Here is an 18290-nt window from a genome sequence, read left to right on the forward strand (position 1 = left end):
CTAGAAAGCAAGCCAAGTCATGAATGAATTCCTCTTTCTCTGTTTTGTGTATTTTCCTTTACTTTCAAAGAAAAAAAAAGTAGACTTTCAGTTTGAAGTTCAGTCAAGTACTTCAAGACTTGTCCTTTGGAGAGCCAGCGAACTCCTGGGTACTCGAAGCAGCTTTCTGTTCTGCTCCATTTCACAGCAAAGCCTCCCGAGAAGGCTGGAACTCAAGGCCCCAGCACTGACAGCATCGCAGGCTTTCAAAGCAGGCTTTCAGGACCACCGCAGTCTTTGACATCAACGCTGGCACAGAAAGTCCCAGCCACAGTGGCAGGTGGGCCTCCCGGCCTCATCAAAGCTGCAAAACCAGATGTGTCGCCAGACAAAGCAGAAGCTTCATCCACGCACAGATAGCCTTGACGTGCCTTTCGGTCAAAATTTAGCTTGGCAAAGAAACCGTTTGCCATGTTGAAGACTTGGAAGTTCCCCAAAGAGGTTCACAACGTAAGAATTCTTCTTGGATGTTGACAACTTGCAGGTAACAGATACCAACGGGAGCTGGATGCGCCGACGCTATCATTAATAGTTTGTGCAACGCATTTCAAAAGGAACGGCGCAGCTGCTGACTCTTTCCATGACCTACTTCCAAATGCCAGAAGACAGGTCAGTTCTTCTAGAAATGATATCGTTTGACACAGGAACTGCTTTAATCTCCTTCCTCTGTTCTGAGCCACAGCTCAGCCCCAGTCAGGTCCAAGTTCTGTGGTTTCACCAAGTTCTCTCCTGTCAGGAGCGACTTCTCTGGCAAGTTTGAAGGCTTTTGTGTTGGGGCAAGACCAAGTGTGGAGAAATGGCAGGGCTTTCCGGGTCAAGGCTTCTTCCCCGCAAAGGTTTCCTCCCCGCCACGCATCTTTGGGAGGTGGGTGCTCTTTCCCCTTTCCAGGCGTCACGTGATCACTGCCAAGGGTCCTATTGCTGCCGCCTGAATTTGGGTTATGAAAGTTAGCCCAAAGATTATGTGAGCTTCACTGCACTCTCTTCATTTGATGCTTCCCAACTTAAGCCGGGTTTGACGTAAATGCAAACAGATGCACAGAGTCATAAAGGTAAGGTACGATGTTATAAATTCTTTTCTCGGGGAAAATAGTAGACAACAGAACACAGTGACAGTGAAAACTGTCATCATCCAGATGACGTTATGCCACCCTACACACTTTCAGAGTAGAATGATACCTGCATATAATTTGAGAAAAATAACGTATTTTCCCACAGAAGATAGTTTTCAAAATAAAGGAGGCTTTTGCTTCTGTTTATGATAAAGTAACTAATATCAGATTATCTATAACAACTGGATAAAGTCGGGTGCCTGGGTGACTCAGTCAGTTAAGCGTCCAACTCTTGATCTCGGCACAGGTCATGATCTTGCAGTTTGTGAGTTCAAGCCCCGGGTTGGCCAGGCTCTGTGCCGACAGGTGGAGCCTGCTTGGGATTCTCTCTCTCCTCTCTCTCTCTCTCTGTCCCTCTCCCGCTTGTGCGCTCTCTGTCTCTCACAAATAAATAAATAAAGACTTTTTTAAAAATGAGGATAAAATAACAACAAAAGCCTGGCTATTTAAAGATGGACAGCCACCAAAGCCACCAGGATTTGAGGGCTCAAGACCCAAGAAGGAAGGGAAACACACGGAGGTGAACTCTACACTCACTTTTAATCCATCCTCTGATGAGACCTGTGTTGACAAAGGTGCAGACAGAACAACCGAAACCCTCACAATCCGCTGGTGAGAATGCAAGTGGGGGTGACCACTTCTGAAAACAGTGTAGTAGTATCTATTAAGCCAAACACACACATTCCTTACGACCAAGAAGTTGCACTCCTGGATATTACACTCATGAGAAATACACTCATGAGAGTTTAACAAGCTGTGTTCACATTTGTTTGCAGCAATATGACTCATAAGAGCCCCAAACTGGAAACAGTCAGATATGCCTCAACATTGGAAAGGGTAAATAAAATACGGTCTACTCACATAATGAATGGAATACTATACAGAAATGCAAAAGGATACAACTCCTGCTAACGCAAAAACATGACAAATCTCATGCACGTAATGTTAAGTAAAAATAGGTAAAAAGTATGTGCAACAGGATTCCATTTATATAAAGTTCAAAAACAGACTGGACTACTGACAGCAGTTAGGGTAGAGGTTATACTTGGAGGTCATTAATGAGTTGGGAGGGAATGAGGCAGGCTTCCAGGGCGCTGGTACATTCTATATCTTCATCCAGTGGCGGCAGCTGTATGGTTTGTTTACTTTGTAAAAATGCACTGAGTTGCAACCTTAAGATTTATGTACTTTATGTATGTACTTTAAAAATCTCTTTAAAAGATAATAAAAATGTGTGGGATGAAGCTAAAGAAATGCTTGGAAGGAAACTTACGACACTATACACCTACACTAGAAATGAACAAGGGGCGCCTGGGTGGCTCAGGCAGTTAAGCATCCGAGTCTTGATTTTGCCTCAGATCATGATCTCACGGTCTGTGAGTTCAAGTCCTACATCAGGCTCCATGGTGACAGGCAGAGGCTGCTTGGGATTCTCTCTGCCTCTCTCTGCCCCTCCCCCTGCTCGCTTGCTCTCTCTCTCTCTCTCTCTCTCTCTCTCAAAATAAATAAATAAACTTTAAAAAATGAAATCAATAAGATAAAAATAGACTTCCTTCTATAAAAAAAAAAAAAAAAGGAAATGAAGAAAAGTCTCAATCATTGACCTAGCTTCCACTTTAAAAAACGAGAGGAGCAAATTAAACCCAAAGTAAGCAGAAGTAAATAACGAAAAATATGAACAGAAATCAATGGACAAGAAAACCGAAAAGCAAGAGAAAAATATTAATGGAACCAAAAGCTCTTTTTTGAGATCAATAAAATCAATAAACTTAGCCAGACTGATAGGAAAAAGGAAAGTAGACATAAACCATCCACACCAGGAATGAGAAAGAGGAAATCATTACAGATCCTACAGATAATTAAAAGAATAAGGGAGGGTTGCCCGGCTGGCTTAGTTGGCAGAACATGTGACTCGATCTAGGGGTCATGAGTTCAAAACCCACATTGGGCGTGGAGCCTACTAAAAAAACAAACAAACAAAAAAGGTAGAGGAATACTATGAAAAACTTCATGTGAAAAACATTTAACAACTTATATAAAACAAACTCATTTAAAAAAACACAGCCACAGCTTACTATAAACAAAAACAGATTACCTAAATAGCTCCGTATCTATGAGAGAAATTGAATTCATAGTTAAAAACCTTTCCACAACAATCTAGCAATTGCACTCCTTGCCCAAAGGAGTTGAAAATGTATATTCACACAAGCCGAGATATTCCTCACTAGGACAGGTAAATGCATAAACTGTGGCAATTCCCAATAATGGAATATTACTCAGCGATGAAACAAAATGAGCCATCAAGACATGAAGAGACGTGGAAGAACCTTGCAGGTATAGTACCAACTGAAAGAAAGCTATCTCACTGTCTGATTCCAACTCTGTGACATGCTGGAAAAGGCAAAGCTATAGAGACACTTAAAAAAAGTCAGCAATTGCAGAGGTTGGGGAGAGGGAGGTATGAACAAGAAGAGCACAGAGCATTTTCAGGGCAGTGAAACAAGTGTGTATGATACTATCATGGTGGATATGTGTCATTGTGTCATATGTGTCAAAACCCCCACAATGTACAACTCCAAGAATGAACCCTGATGTAAACTATGGGCTTTGGGTAAAAATGATATATCTTTTCTTTTTTACATTTTTTACATTTTTTACATTTTTTTACATTTTTACAACCATCATTTGCAAGAAGCGTACCACTCTGATGGGGATGTTGACAGTAGGGGAGGCTGTGCATGTGGTGGGGGAGGGGCAGGGGCAGGGAATATATGGGAACTCTTTCTTTGTATTTTCTTCCCAGTCTTACTATGAACCTAAAACTGCTCTATAAAACAGTCTATTTAAAAGGAAAAAAACAAAAACCTTTCTGAAAAGAAAACTGCAGGTCCGTGTGGCTCTGCTAGTGAAATCTACCAAATATTTACAAAAAACAAGCATACCAATTCTACATAAACTCCTTTGGTAAACTGAAAAGGAAGGAATGCTTCCCAACTTATTTTGAGGTCAGCATTACATTGATACCAAAACCAGAAAAAGACATTTTACAAGAAAAGAAAAATATAGACCAATATTCCTCATGAACGCATGCCAAAATTCTTAACAGAATTTTAGCAAATCAAATCCAACAATATACAAAAAGGATTCTACGTCATGACCAAGTGGGGTTTATCACAGGAATGCAAGGTTGGCTTTAACATTCAAAAATCAATCATGCAACTCTCTATAGTAACAGACTAAAAAAGAAAAATCATATGATTATATGAATAGATACAGAAGAAACGTGATAAAACCCTATCTATATCCATTCCAGATAATTCCCAATTCTCAGCAAATTAGGATCAGAAGGGAATAGCCTCAACCTGATAAAGGGCAAATGAAAAACCTACAGCCAACATCTAACATCATCCTTAACCATGAAAGACTACTTTTCCGTCCAGACCAGAAACAAGCCAAAGATATCTGCTCCCACCACTTCTACTCAACACAGTAGTAGAGGTTATGGCCAGTGAATAAGGCAAGTCAAAGAAATAAAAGCATCCAGTTTAGAAACAAAGAAGACTGCTGTTATTCACAGAATTCATCATCTGTATAGAAAGCTCCTGAGAACCTACAAAAGAGCTAGTAAAATAAGTGAGTTTAGCAAAGTTGTAAGACATAAGGTCAATTTTTAAAATGTCTGTAGGGGTGCCTGGGTGGCTCAGTCAGTTGAGCGTCCAACTCTTGATTTTGGCTCAGGTCATGATCTCACAGTTCTGGTCATGATCTCATAGTTCATGGGATCAAGCCCCACATCGGGCTCTGTGCTAACAGTGCAGAGCCTGCTTGGGATTCTCTCTCTCCCTCTCTCTGCTCCTCACCCACGCACGCTCATGTGCTTTCTCTCTCTCTCTCTCTCTCTCTCTCTCAAAATAAATAAACTTAAAAAAATTTTTTTTAAATGTCTATATTTCTATAAACTAGTAACGTGCAATTGGAATTTAATTTAAATAAAATACCACTTATAGCATCACAGGAAATACAACATTTAGGAACAAATCTGACAAAAAACATGTAGGATCTGCACACTGAAAACTATAACATTACTTAAATATTTAAATTAAAGAAGACCTGGGGTGCCTGGATAGCTCAGTCGGTTAAGCATCTGACTTTGGCTCAGGTCATGATCTTGCAGTTTGTGAGTTCGAGCCCCACGTCGGGCTCTGTGCTGACAGCTCGGAGCCTGGAGCCTGCTTCGGACTCTGTGTCTCCCTCTCTCTCTGCCCCTCCCCCGCTCATGCTCTATCTCTCTCAGTCTCAAAAATAAATAGACATTAAAAAAAATTTTTTTAATTAAAGAAGACCTAAATACGTGGATACACATAGTGTGTTCATAGTTCGGGTGACCCCATATTGTTAAGATGTTAACTATCCCCAGATTGATCTACAGATTCTGTGTGATCATAATCAACATCCTAGCAGGCATTTTTGTAAAACTAACAAGCTGATTTTGAAATTCATATGGAAATGCAAAGGACTAGAATAGCCAAGACAATTTGAAATACAAAAACACATTTTAAGAACTGATTCTCCCTAAATATCAAGAAGACCATAGCGGGAGTGGGAAAGGAGGGAGGGATTTCAAGGAGTGAGAGGAAACTTTTTGGGTGATGGGTATGTTTATTGTTTTGATTCGATGATGGCTTCACAAATGCTGTGAAGTCTTCATCAAATTGTTGGCTTTATTTACGCATGGTTTGCTACATACCTATCACACCTCAAGCCGAAAAAAATCTCATTCAGTTCTCATGTCCAATTTTTTGAAGTAGTACTATTATCAACTCCATTTTACAGAAATGGAAACTGAGACTCAGAGACAGTAAGCGACTTCAGCACGGCCACACAGATACATAACGAATCCTCTCACTCCAAAGCCCAAGTTCTTAATTAAGCTTTGGGGAATACAGAAACAAATGCTTTTCTACCTGCCTCTCATTCATTCAACAAGTATTGACAAGTACTGATCCTGTAATGTGCCACCATGGCTGGAGTAAGGGACCCCAGCGGTGACAGAGAAAGTCCTTTCCTCGGACAGCTTGACACATTGCTGGCCCAGGGTCCCTCTAAGCTTGACGTAATAGCACTTTTGTTCGTTTTCTCTTTGTCACATCCCTGACTTCTCTCAAAAGAGAAGAAATACCTTGTGAGTTTCTGCCATGTGCCAGGCCATCTGCCTGGGACAGACATCATTTCTACTTAAGGATAAGGAAATGGAGACACAGGGAGGTGCAGGGGCCTGCCACAATCACACAGCTAGAGAGTAGCAGAGCTGGGTTGCAAATGCAGACCTTCCTGCCTCTGAAGCTTAGGGTCCTCCCATCACATCAAACTGGAATCATGCAGCTGCTCTTAACACAGAGTCCTCACAAACCTTGTTTTCCTTGCAGACAAAATCACAACCAGGAGCCAAGTCCCCATGGATAAAAACAGCTGTTCACCAAAGGTTCTGTTTTATGTTATTAATTCATCTAAAAGGAAATCTGGTCTCTAACCAGCACTATTGTCATATCCACACCCAAGAAGAGGGAAAAAAATGAGTCTGGAAGGTGCAAAGTGGTGGCTTCATTGGATCAAATGCGCTGCTGGCCCATGTCTGCAGGCAGACCTGATTCCTGCCCCCGCGGCTCTCCCTTCCCACGAGGCCAAGTGTTTCTCTGGCGCCCAGGGAGGGACTCCAACCTCTGCCCACATCTTGAATGGAGTTTGGGGGAAGCCTTTTCCACTTTGCTTCTGTTGTGACAAGAAGTCGTTACGGTGGGTAGAGCAACTACCAAGAAATGAGAAGCAAATAACAAATGCAAACTCAGAGCAAATAACAGATGAGAGGCTGTGGCTCAGACTTCCGGTGCCGCCATCAGCGCTGACGGGCCTCGCGCTGGAGCCATCCACCCCGTGTCTTGGCCCCAAGTGGAGGGCCCCTGGACCACCCCCCTACTACCGAATTCAGTTTTTTGAACCAAGGGAGGCACTACAGCACAGAAGAGGATTCAATGAGATATACCATCATTATCACTACCGCACCCTCAATGCATTCAACAAGTGACATCAGGATCAGGCACTGGGCTGGGTCACAGGATATGGAGGGAATAGTATTGGCATGCTGAAAAGTGCTATGCACGGGAAGCAGGAGACGGTGTGTCGAAAGGGAGCATGAGGGGAACCTGCATGATTCCCAGTCTGGGGCTCCCACCTGCTCATTCCATCTCTGGGACCGGGAGTGGCGGGGGTGGGGGCGGGGAGGGACCAGGGAGGCTGTGGGCAGCACAGCGCAGCGGGCTCGGGCTTGCTGAGGCCGGGAGGTCTGCTGCTGGCCCCTCACGAGGCCTGACCAGCAAGGGTGAAGGAGGTGTGCATCCAAGGAGCAGTGGGGAGCCTCTCAGAGGGTTCTAGGCATGAAAGGGTCAGACTGTGGCTTTAGAAAGATGTCTCTGGATACAGAAAGGAGGTTGGGAGGCAGGATTAAATATGGAGAGATGTGACCGAAGGAAAGGTGGCAGAGACTCAGGCTAGGCTGGGACAGTGGAGGGAAATAAATGGTCTGAGAAAACTGCCCAGCATGTGACCTGAGAGAGGGGTTTTAATGATGTCATCAAAACTGATCTCCTCTTTACAAATAACTGCCTGCTGGCGACGTGCTTCCCTTCTCCTAGGGCCAAACGCTGTGACTCCAAGGAGCAGCAAGACACACAGGGTTTGTCTGACATCCAACACTGACCTCGGCTTTCTGGAATGCCCGCTTCTTCAGAGCAGGCAACCCGGCATCCAGACAAAAGGCCAGAGGGTCAGGTTCCTGAACCCACAGGCAGTGTTTTCCTGCACTGCAACGTGTCATGTGGCCCAGAGGAAATGGTGTACTTCAGCAGGGAGTCTCCCATTCCTGCTGACCAGCCCTTCCACAGACCAGCAGATGCAGGTCAAGGCACTCAGACGCCACGAGCCCTGAGGCAGGAAGGGTGAAGCCAAACTTCTCTAGAGTAAGTGCCCCACAGGGATGCAAGCTCTCTCTGGATAAAGCCTCTTGTCCCCGAATATCCATTAATGTTGCTCTCTTCCTCATTCTAACCCATTTGCCTTTCTCTCTAAGCCCCAGCTTCCCCCCAGGGCCCCAGTGAGCACAGCCAGGATCCCAAGCCCATCCAGACCAGCCCTTGCTTGCCTTCCGCTACCCCTGAGCTCCTGGCCTGTGCCCTGAAGCCTAGTGGCAGGTGCTGGTGACACACTGGTCCCTTACCTCATGCGGCTCCCACTCTAGGCCCACAGCCATCCTCTGGGGGAAGTCCAGGCTACCCTGGCACCTCCAACTCCCTTCCACATTGCTGTCCGTGCCCTGGCCTTTGGCTCTGGCCCACAGTCTCCTCCTACCCTCTCCTGCCTTCATCTCCAGAGACGTCACTACACTGGGTGGTATACCTTCTCACCCCCGGGTCACACCATACCCCCCTTCTCCGGGAGAGACCTTCACCGCCCCCCCACGGCAGCCCCCCGAAGGCACAGCCACATCCCATCAAGCAGTCTCCAGAGCAACCCCACCTCGCAGACCCCGCACTCTGCCATCACTCTCCCTCTGTGACCTCCTGGCCTCCAGCTCATTCCCCAACTCCAAACCAAATCTGTGCTTTGCCCCCTGCCTGACCTCTGGTTCCCCAGCCCTCCTTGAGTCTTCCAGGCACATCCCTCTCCAGCCCTTCCAGCCTCCCTCTCCCAGGCTAAACACTTGGCTTCCAGGCTCTCTTCCTCCCCCTCTGCCCTCTGCTCTTCCTTCCACTCCCCGAACGCGCACAGTCCACTCCTCTCTTGCCTGTTTCTTCTCATCTTTGGCCTCACAGTAGCTTCATAACTGGCCTAATACCAGGCCCTCTCCTCTCTGGTGCTACCACCCCGGCCTCAGACACACTCTGGCAAAGCTCCTGACCAGTCTCCTGACTCCAGTCGGTTCTGTCTCAGGCAGTGAGAATGAACTTCCTAAAATACACACCAGTCCATGTTACTCCCTTTGTGAAATCCCTCCATGAATCTCCAAGCCTAACAACATAGAGCTCTGCCTCCCGCCCATCCCTACCCCACATTCTTCTCGATGCCTCTACATCCTGACAATACTTGTCTCTTGTATGCTCAAGTATCTGTCCCTCCTTCTCACTGGATTATGCCCGCGTCCCCTCCATCTTTGTCTCTCCAGCATGCAGCACAGCACACTGATAAATGAACGAATGAATGAAAGTCAGTAAATGGGCGAAGGTCAGTCAGACTACTGGGGACTCTGGCAGTGGGGACAGAGCAATGTCCACAGGGGCAGCAAAAAGACTGGGAAAAACTCAGGCACCCACTAAGGCTCGTTTCCTTCATACTCAGGTCTGCCGGACACCCATGACCCTGCATGCCCCCAGCTGCAAGAGAATGACACGCTGCCTTCTGGTAAGCGCCTGTCGTGCCGACATCCCTGGCAATGGTGCCCTTGAGGAGCACAGAACCGAGAGAATAGCAGGCCTGCCTTTTCTCCTCCCCAGCCATCCGGCACCAAATGTAGTGTTAAATTTCACTAAATATATGATTTGCCTTTTCAATGCGTTATCCACTCTGCCTGAAATGCCCTTCCCAACTCCCATCCCATTGCCCAAACCACCCCTTCAGCCATCAAGGCTCAGGGCCAATGTGCCAACTCCAAGGCAGAGTGACTCTCCCCACTAATGTCTCCAGGGCCTTCAGGCACCAGGGTGTAAGTCATCTAGACCTCAGCCTCCCTGCCATCTGGGGACCAGGATGTGAACGCAGACCTCAAGGACTCCAGAACAGTGTTTTGACCCACTCCACTATTCAAAGCATCACCTCCTTGGAGCCAGTCGCTCCCACACAGGCGTCGCCGAATGTTCTGCTGGCACAACCTCGCATCAGTGACACACGCAGCCTGTTCCAACTGCTCACCAGTGACAGGAAACGGCCACAAGTCATTGGGAACTTATTGCGTGCGGGCACTGTACTAAGTTCTTACTCACCCACTGTAAGGTAAAAAGTGTGATTTCCCCCATTTTACATGTGAGAAAACAAGCATAAAGAGAATGAGTAACTTGTCCAAAGTGTGAGCTCCTCAGGGTGAAGCCGGGACTCAAGCCCGGCTTTGTCGGATGAGTCCCTGCTCTCAAGCACCGTGCAGGTGAGTGGACCCAGTGGCCCAGTGTGGAAAGACCCCTAGGCTGAGTGACGCACAGGTCGTGCCCATTTCCAGCACATTCTAAGAACAGTCGCTTCCCCTTGATGCGCTTCACATCGGAACCAATGACAAAACCAGTTCTGACAGCTCCACTGGCCTCTGAGAAACTGCTGGGCCTTCACTTTCCTAGGCTGGGAGCTGGGCACAATGACCGCAATATTTGGAGGGAATACTGGTGGGGACAAAATGCCACCCCGAAAATGTACCACACGAGACTACCGCCACCAGGACGCCTCAGAAAGACCTTCTTCACAATGCAGCCTGCAGTCTGAGCCCTGCCAGCTGGGAATCGACCTATCCCCTGCGACCCAATCCACCACGGGGGTGATGGGGCTCTGGGCCACAGCATAGAGGTTAAACCCAGCTGTGAGCCATTATGCTGCAAAGTTCTATCTGCATTCACTCACCAGTGTTTAATAAAATTGGTCACTTGATAGAGTCATCAGGGAACAGGGCAGTTATGGCTCCATACTCGCTAACTTCCATTTTCCTTGCCCTCTGCCAATCCTTAACTCACTGTCTGCCAAGCTTCCTCCAAGCCCCGGGCCGATGCTCTTGTGGTCTCCTTTGCAGAAACAGGCAGAAGCCACAGTTCTACCCTCAGTTATCAACAGCATTTGGAAATTTGAATCTTCAAAAGCTGAGCTCACCAGGCAAAACCCTTGCTTTGGGGGAAGTGGTTCCACCACAAAACAGGCACCCTGGTCATAATGTTCCCTTAATTGGTACGTGCCCGCCTTGGCAATGTGCCAGACACAGCCAGATAACATTCTGCTCCCTACTTTTCTCATTCATTCATTCTCCACTCATTCAGCAAACAGTTATTGAGTATCTACTGTGTTCCAGGCACTGGGATCCAACAGGGTCTCTCAGGAGGCAGACTCCAGAACCTGGAGGCAGACTCCAGGAGCATAACCCTCCTCCTTCTGCCCTGGTGCTTCCCAAAGCCTTTTGGAGGAATCAAGGAATGGGCCCCACTTGGGTGTAGAAGTGGTACAAGGAAGGGAAGACAAGAAGAAAAGGTACCAAAGACAAAGAGAACTGCAAAGAAATGTTAAACTGCAATCAGGAGTCTGCTGGGTAAGAGTAACACCAATATTATCCTTTTAAAATTATTGTGTGTATATATATGATGGGATAATACAAAAATGTAATCATTTAATGTTGTTAGGAACCCAAACTGTCAGTGTAAAAGAAATCATGGGGGAAGGGAAAGGGAAAAAAAATAGTTACAAACAGGGAGGGAGGGAGGCAATCCATAAGAGACTCTTAAATACAGAGAACAAACTGAGGGTTGACAGGGGGAGGGGGGAGATGGGTAATGGGCACTGAGGAGGGCACTTGTTGGGATGAGCACTGGGTGTTATATATAAGCGATGAATCACGGGAATCTACCCCCAAAACCAAGAGCCCACTGTATACACTGTATGTTAGCCAACTGACAATAAATTATATTAAAAAAAAAAATCCCATGAAAATCAAGGGAATTAAGCTCGAAACACTGTAATGTTAGATGTGAACTGGAAAGACCAACATTATATTGGTCACATGCCTACAAATGACCCTCAAATCTCAGAGGCTTACACCAGCAATATTAATTTCACACTCCGAGGTCGGCAGAATGGCTGCGGGTCAGCCAACCTCCCCTGGGCTCACTGGGGCGGGGCCAGGTTAGGCTGGAGTGCAGCAGGCTTTGGGTTAGGTCGGGTCATCCATGACATCCTCATTTTTGGACTGGGGCTGAATGAGCAACAGCTACCCGTACATCACAGAGAGTGGAAGTTCCAAGAGGGCTGGCCATGCCTCTCACTCGCCACGTGCATGCTGTCACTTGTGCCCAAGGCACAGGGCCAAGCCCAAAGTCAATGGGATGAGAAACACACACCACCCACAGGGAAGTCATGCCAAGGGTGAGGAGGGAAGAAAGAGCTGTGGAGAAAGAACACCACCTACCCTAATTATGAACTCGTGACTTTTCCTTTCAAAAATAAATATTTCCTAACCCTGTCCACCAAAAGGGCCTAAAAGCAACTGCAACCTCCTCTCATAAGCATCCTTTCACCCAGACTGTGGTTTCTGAATATTATTCACCAGTAAAAGAAACCAGCACCCTGAGGGACACCTGATTCCAGGTCTTCAGCAGGAAATGTACAACATAACACTGACATAGCTCATTGCACCAAAGTGCAAGGAAGCTATCAAAACCAAGAGGATCATGTTAAAAGGATATAGGAGCTGCACCAAGGGCTCCCATTGGTTAAAGAAAGGACAATTCACCTATCAAATAGAATAGTGACTACAATTCACTGAAACACAGATCCTCAACCCCACTCTAACCCTATGGAATCAGAATCTCTAAGGATGGACCTAGGTATCTGTATTTTTTTTTAACAGAGCTCCCCAACTGATTCTGAGGCATAAGCAGGTCTGAGAGGCACCAGGCCAAAGGCTTCCTCATCTTCTGGGAGGGCAGATCACTCAGAGTGCCCATCTTGCTCTCAGATGCTGGCCTCTGCTTCCTCGGAGCCTTGTCAAACTGCTAACTGTCCTTCATTCTTGTCCTTCCAACTCTGGGGTGGTCCAGCCACAATGTGGCAGACATCATCAAGAAGAAAAATCCCAGTTTTCAGTCTACTAACAACAATAACAACAGCAAAACAGCTGGGACGGCTCCCAGGGTCCTCCTTTTAACCACAGTTTTGACAATGAGTATGAGCAACAAACTCTCCCATTTTTAGCTAACATAGATCAAAGACATTCAAGTTTGGGGTTTCTCCATATATCTCAAAGTAATTCGTTCTTAATCCTCACTCTTTATCAGAAGCACCTGGCAACCCTCCACAAAACAGGGCTGACTGGGCTCCAGGCTCTGACCCAGAGATCCAGATCCAATGGCCGAGAGTGGAATCTGGGCACCCCATGTTTCAGAGGCTGCCCACGTGATTCTGACGTGCAGCCATGGTAGACAACCACCGCTCCAAACTAAAATCTTGAAAGCTAAACATCACCACCTTTATGTCTTATCACAATGTGAATCAAGATAGGTCTTGGACGAGGCACCTTCCAAACCTCAGTGCCCCGGGGGAAAGTCTTGGTCTGCCCCTAATTGTGCCTCTAAAGAACTTCCCACCATTTTCCCTCCAACAATCAAGCCTGAGCAGCCGCCCCAGCCCTGGCCACAGGTAGGTTCAGGATTCAGGGCTCACGGCAAGCTGGGCTCCTCTCCCAGATGCTCAGGACAAAGAATAAAGACTGTAATGTTTAAACTGCTCCAGATCAAAGCCAAGCAGACAACATGATCACAAACAGCTTCAAGCTGAGAACTAAGGCAACCATCATACAAATACTCCTCCAGAAGTCTCCAAAAGGTAGACTCGTTTTTTGTTGTGTGTTTTTTTTTTTATTTAAAAAGAATGGGGATAATTCCACGTTTGAAGAAAACAGTAAAAGATTGGAAGTCAGCCAATTCAAACAAGCAAACATAGTTCTGCTCCCCAAACCTGATAAACATAGTGCGCACGCACACACACAGGTGCACGTGCATGCGTGCGCACACACACACACACACACACACACACACTAATTCAAATCATTGCCACGCCCTCACATAGATAATGAGAGCAGCTAGTGGTACTAGTTTCCTCCTAATTTGCAGTAGGTCAGATGCCAGCTCTCAGAAGGCCTAAATCCTTTGTCTGGCTTTGTATTAAAATATGCTGCTTTTCTCGAAGACTTAACAGCTACCATACTATAAGAAGAAGGGTTGTATGTCAAGATAGTTCTGGAATTCACACCATGGTTACAGCAGACACTTTCTGACCTATCTCCCCATCTACACCCCTCTTCTCTAAAATGTGCACCCCATTCACCAGGCTGGGTCCCCTCAGCTGTGCCTGCCTGTTCGGTCACATACCCCTGGCGTAGATTATGAACCAGCACTAGATATGTGGCTCAGCCGGGCTGGGTTGAGAGCTACTCATCTCAGTCTGGAAGGTGGATTAAAGGAGGATCACGTAAATGTGAGCCCTTCGGGGAGGCCAGCTTGGACCACGTGAGCAGACAGGAAAGAAGGCAGGAGAGCAAAAAAGAGGAAACAGCAGAGGCAAGAGGCAGAGATGGCTTGAGTCTTGGTTGGCACTCTAGCTGCCTGAACTCCATGCCTGTGGATTCCACCAAGTGCCCTTTTGTCCTCGTATTAAACTCCTCTTCTGCCCATTCAGCTACTTTGAAATGGATGCCTATCACTTGCCAACAAAAAAAGATCGCTGACTAAAACAACTATAAAGCCTTGTTATCAACTACTAAACACTTCCAGGATATTTTTAAAGACCAAGACCAACTTTTTTCTCTTTATTGAATATGCTGTTTCTAAAAATGTACATATGCTTTTAATGTACATATGTACGTGTTTTGCTGTGGCAACTGGTTTTGAAATCAGCAACAAGGCAACCACCAGAATTTGGGATCAACAAAAAGAAAGCTCTCTAGAAAAAACGTTCCCTCACAGGAGGAGGGAGGGGAAAAGGAATCAGTGTGGGAAGGCCTGGCTCGGTCATGGAGGCCGTGGGCACCGAGTGCCCCCAGCCTCACCCGAGTGGGCCCAACTCAGTGAAATTCTCCACAGAATTCAAACAGCTGGCTCACAGAACGAGCACCATCAAGAATGAGAAGCTCCTGGATGCTCTCTCTAACAGGGGCTTAAGTCAGTAATGCATTTATAGAGACTTCAAGAAAGAAACCTGACTAACTCCCCTCTTCCCAGCCACCGTGTTTAGAGCAATTTAAAGGACAGAGTACAGACCTCCGGCTGGATGGCTTTAAACACAGGTATGTCCATTAACGTGATCTGGCTCTGTAACAAAAGAGAATCAGTATTAGAATAAACCATAAACCAAAGACAGCTGTCATGTTACTTTAAATCTATACAGGGTAAGAACACATTCTCCCATGAGACACAAATTAAGAAAGAACAGAATAAAAAATTTCTAAAATGCCTCTCCTATCCTTCCCCCTTCGTAAATCTTGTCCCCTAATCCTTCTTTCTTTAATGTGAGACAAACTCCCAATTTAAGAATTGATAACAGTCATTTGGAGGGTGGAACTGAGATGAAGGGGAACATTTTCAGTTTGGATATTTTTGTACTTTGTGAGTTGTTGCTTCAAGCATGAATTACTTTTGGCATTTAAAAAAGTTGTAGACACAATATTAAAAATTAGAATGCTAAAGAGACACTATCTATTACTCTAAATTTAAATTTTTTAAAAAAAACTGTGGCTTATAGAAATTGTACATTTCTTCTGAAGTCTCAGCCTCCTCTAAATTATACAGTAGAGTGCTACTCAAGACGCGAGGACCATGCTGGACCGCAAACTATTCATTCCACCAGCCCACAACGAGAGAACTTCAGAATTTGAGAGCAAGCATTTGGGAACTTGTATAGCAAATTGCCACATTTTTATTGTATTTTTTTAAAGTATCAGTCCTCAACAGATAGGCGATGAAAAAAAATGGCCCTTTACCACAGCTAGCTTGAGAAGCATTAATGCTGTAGATACAGAAAACACATATAATTAAAAGGCTGTTCTAGGGGCGCATGGGTGGTTCAGTGAGTAGAGCGTCTGACTCTGGATTTCAGCTCTGGTCATGATCTCTTGGTTCAGGGGTTAGAGCCCCACGTCAGGCTCTATGCTGATAGTGTGGAGCCTGCTTGGGATTTTCTCTCTCTGTCTCTCTCTCTCTCTCAAAATAGATAAATAAACTTAAAAATAAAATAAAATAAAATTAAATTAAATTAAAAATAAAATAAAATAAAATAATAAAAGGCTGGTCCCATCGTTAGCTGCTCATCGGGCAGCAATAAGAGAAAGCATCCTTGCTGATCTTTCCAGGCCAAGGCAGAGACTGAGCTGACTTCACATGACCTGCCCATCTCCACATGTCACCTGGGATGCCAGATGTCAGTTAACAGACACCTCTGTGACAGGCCAGGGAAGGAGAGCCAAGGGCATTTGGCTGCCTCCTAATGAAGAAGATACCCTGCCCCTGGCACACAGGTCAAAGAGGAGGACATGATGCAGGGGAAGGAACTTGGGCTCTGGAACCAGCAGGACTTGGGTGTATGTCTGGGTAACACTGCTTGACGGCAATATTCTCTTTGACGCATGATTTAACCTCTCTCCCAATCTCAGGCGCCACATCTAGGAAATGATGACAATAATCCCTATCTTATAGGATCCTTGGGAATATGTAAGACAAGAAGTGCAGAATGTCTGGCATATGACAGGTGCTCTCTCTAGATACGGATATGCACATGTGTATACACATACATATATACATGCAAATAGAGAGAGCGCATCTGTGTATGGTGTAGAGAGAGAAACACATACACAGAGACTGAGAACGTCTGTCAGGTGCCAGGCATCCTGCACCTCCTATTTTGAATTTTCACAAAGATTATATATACCACAGACCCATGAACAACACAGGGGTTACGGATGCCAACCTTCCACAGTTGAAAATCTGCATATAACTTTTGACTCTCCAAAAGTTAACTACTGACAGCCTACTGTTGACCAGAAGCCTTACTGATAACATCAATGGCTGATTAACACATTGTATGAATTATATGCTGTATTCTTACAGTAAGGTAAGCTAGAGAAAAGCAAATGTTATTAAGAAAATCATAAGGAAGAGAAAATACATTTACAGTACTGTATTTATTTAAAAACATCTTTATATAAGTGGGTGCACACAGTTCAAACCTGTGTGTTCAAGGGTAAACTGTACCCACACGTGTGTTCGTACATTTATACTTCCATATCGTATGTATGCGAGGTCACACAGATGGGCTCATGTACTGGATGTGAACTTATGGCTCCTGACCAATACGTGAGCTAAGAAATAAGGGACTAGTGATGCATTTGAATATTCATGTATCAAAGTTGCTCTAGAGAACACTTAAAGGAGGCTGTTACATTGAGTCAACAAATACTGTCATGAAAAAAAGCCTCATGTCCAAAATACATGAGAAAAATGACAACAACGCAGTATGTCAGGTGTAACCACAATCCGGGGCTAAGGTGCAGAACTGTGGTTGCCTCTCGGCATAATTTAAAGGTGGTCCAAAAGCACTGGGTTCCTGAGAAGCACAGGATGCAGGCCAAAGCGTACCATCCTCAGGGCTGAGCGGGAGAGGGAAGTCAGCAGGTGGCCTCCGTGGAGAGCCTCTCTGTCCCCTCCAAGGGGCTGGTGCTGCCACTAATGGAAGCTCAGGAGAGGGACAGCAAAGGCGCTGGGAATGAAGAAGCACTTGGGAATCGAGTCCTTCCACCTCTGGGTCTACCCACCAGCAGTAAGGGGGCACTGGACGTCCACATAAGGTGGGTCTGGCCCTTGTAACCCGGGTGTCAAGGGACGACTGAGGCCTGAAGGCCTAAAGGTCTGCATGTCTGGCCCAGAGCTATGTCCCGGGCAGTGCAAACAGACTGGCGATCCTCCTGCCAGACCTGTGGAGACTGCTAGCCAAGTCCCCTCACATTTGCATTAATTCTGTCATCCTGGGGAACAGGACGGCCTTATGGAAACAGGAGATTCATGCTGAAAGCTCAGAGGGCCTTGGAAATCCGTCCTGTGGCTCAAGTTAACTCCCTACCCGGGAGAACCAGCAGGATGTTTGCTATGTCATTTAGGAAGAGAACCAAAAGTCCACTAATGAGAAAATAAGAAAACTTCCTCTCCATCCTGCCATCACTTCTAGGGCTTGCTACCGAATTTCTAAATGATTTATGAAAATAGTGGCTTTACGGCTCACACGGTTTTGGAAGTTCCAAATATTGTGATCCCCGCTCAGACCCTACGTCAGAAAGTGTATTCAGGTTTTTTATTCAAAACAAAC

The 18290-nt window shown here is 45.8% G+C and overlaps 1 protein-coding gene across 12 annotated transcripts in view; it reads right to left on the reverse strand.

The window, feature by feature from the left end:
• Nucleotides 1-18290, reverse strand: part of RALGPS1 (Ral GEF with PH domain and SH3 binding motif 1) — a 315600-nt gene that overhangs the window by 195978 nt on the left and 101332 nt on the right. For 11 of the 12 annotated variants that reach the window (XM_058694076.1, XM_058694081.1, XM_058694077.1 and 8 more), the window contains one exon: nucleotides 15197-15247. The exons of the other annotated variant lie outside the window; for it this stretch is intronic. In XM_058694076.1, the coding sequence (XP_058550059.1) occupies nucleotides 15197-15247 (51 nt within the window). The remainder of the gene's footprint in view (nucleotides 1-15196; nucleotides 15248-18290) is intronic. 12 annotated transcript variants of the gene reach the window in all.

The sequence above is a fragment of the Neofelis nebulosa genome, chromosome 12 (assembly GCF_028018385.1).
Source record: "Neofelis nebulosa isolate mNeoNeb1 chromosome 12, mNeoNeb1.pri, whole genome shotgun sequence".
In the NCBI taxonomy this organism is placed as follows: Eukaryota; Metazoa; Chordata; class Mammalia; order Carnivora; family Felidae; genus Neofelis; species Neofelis nebulosa.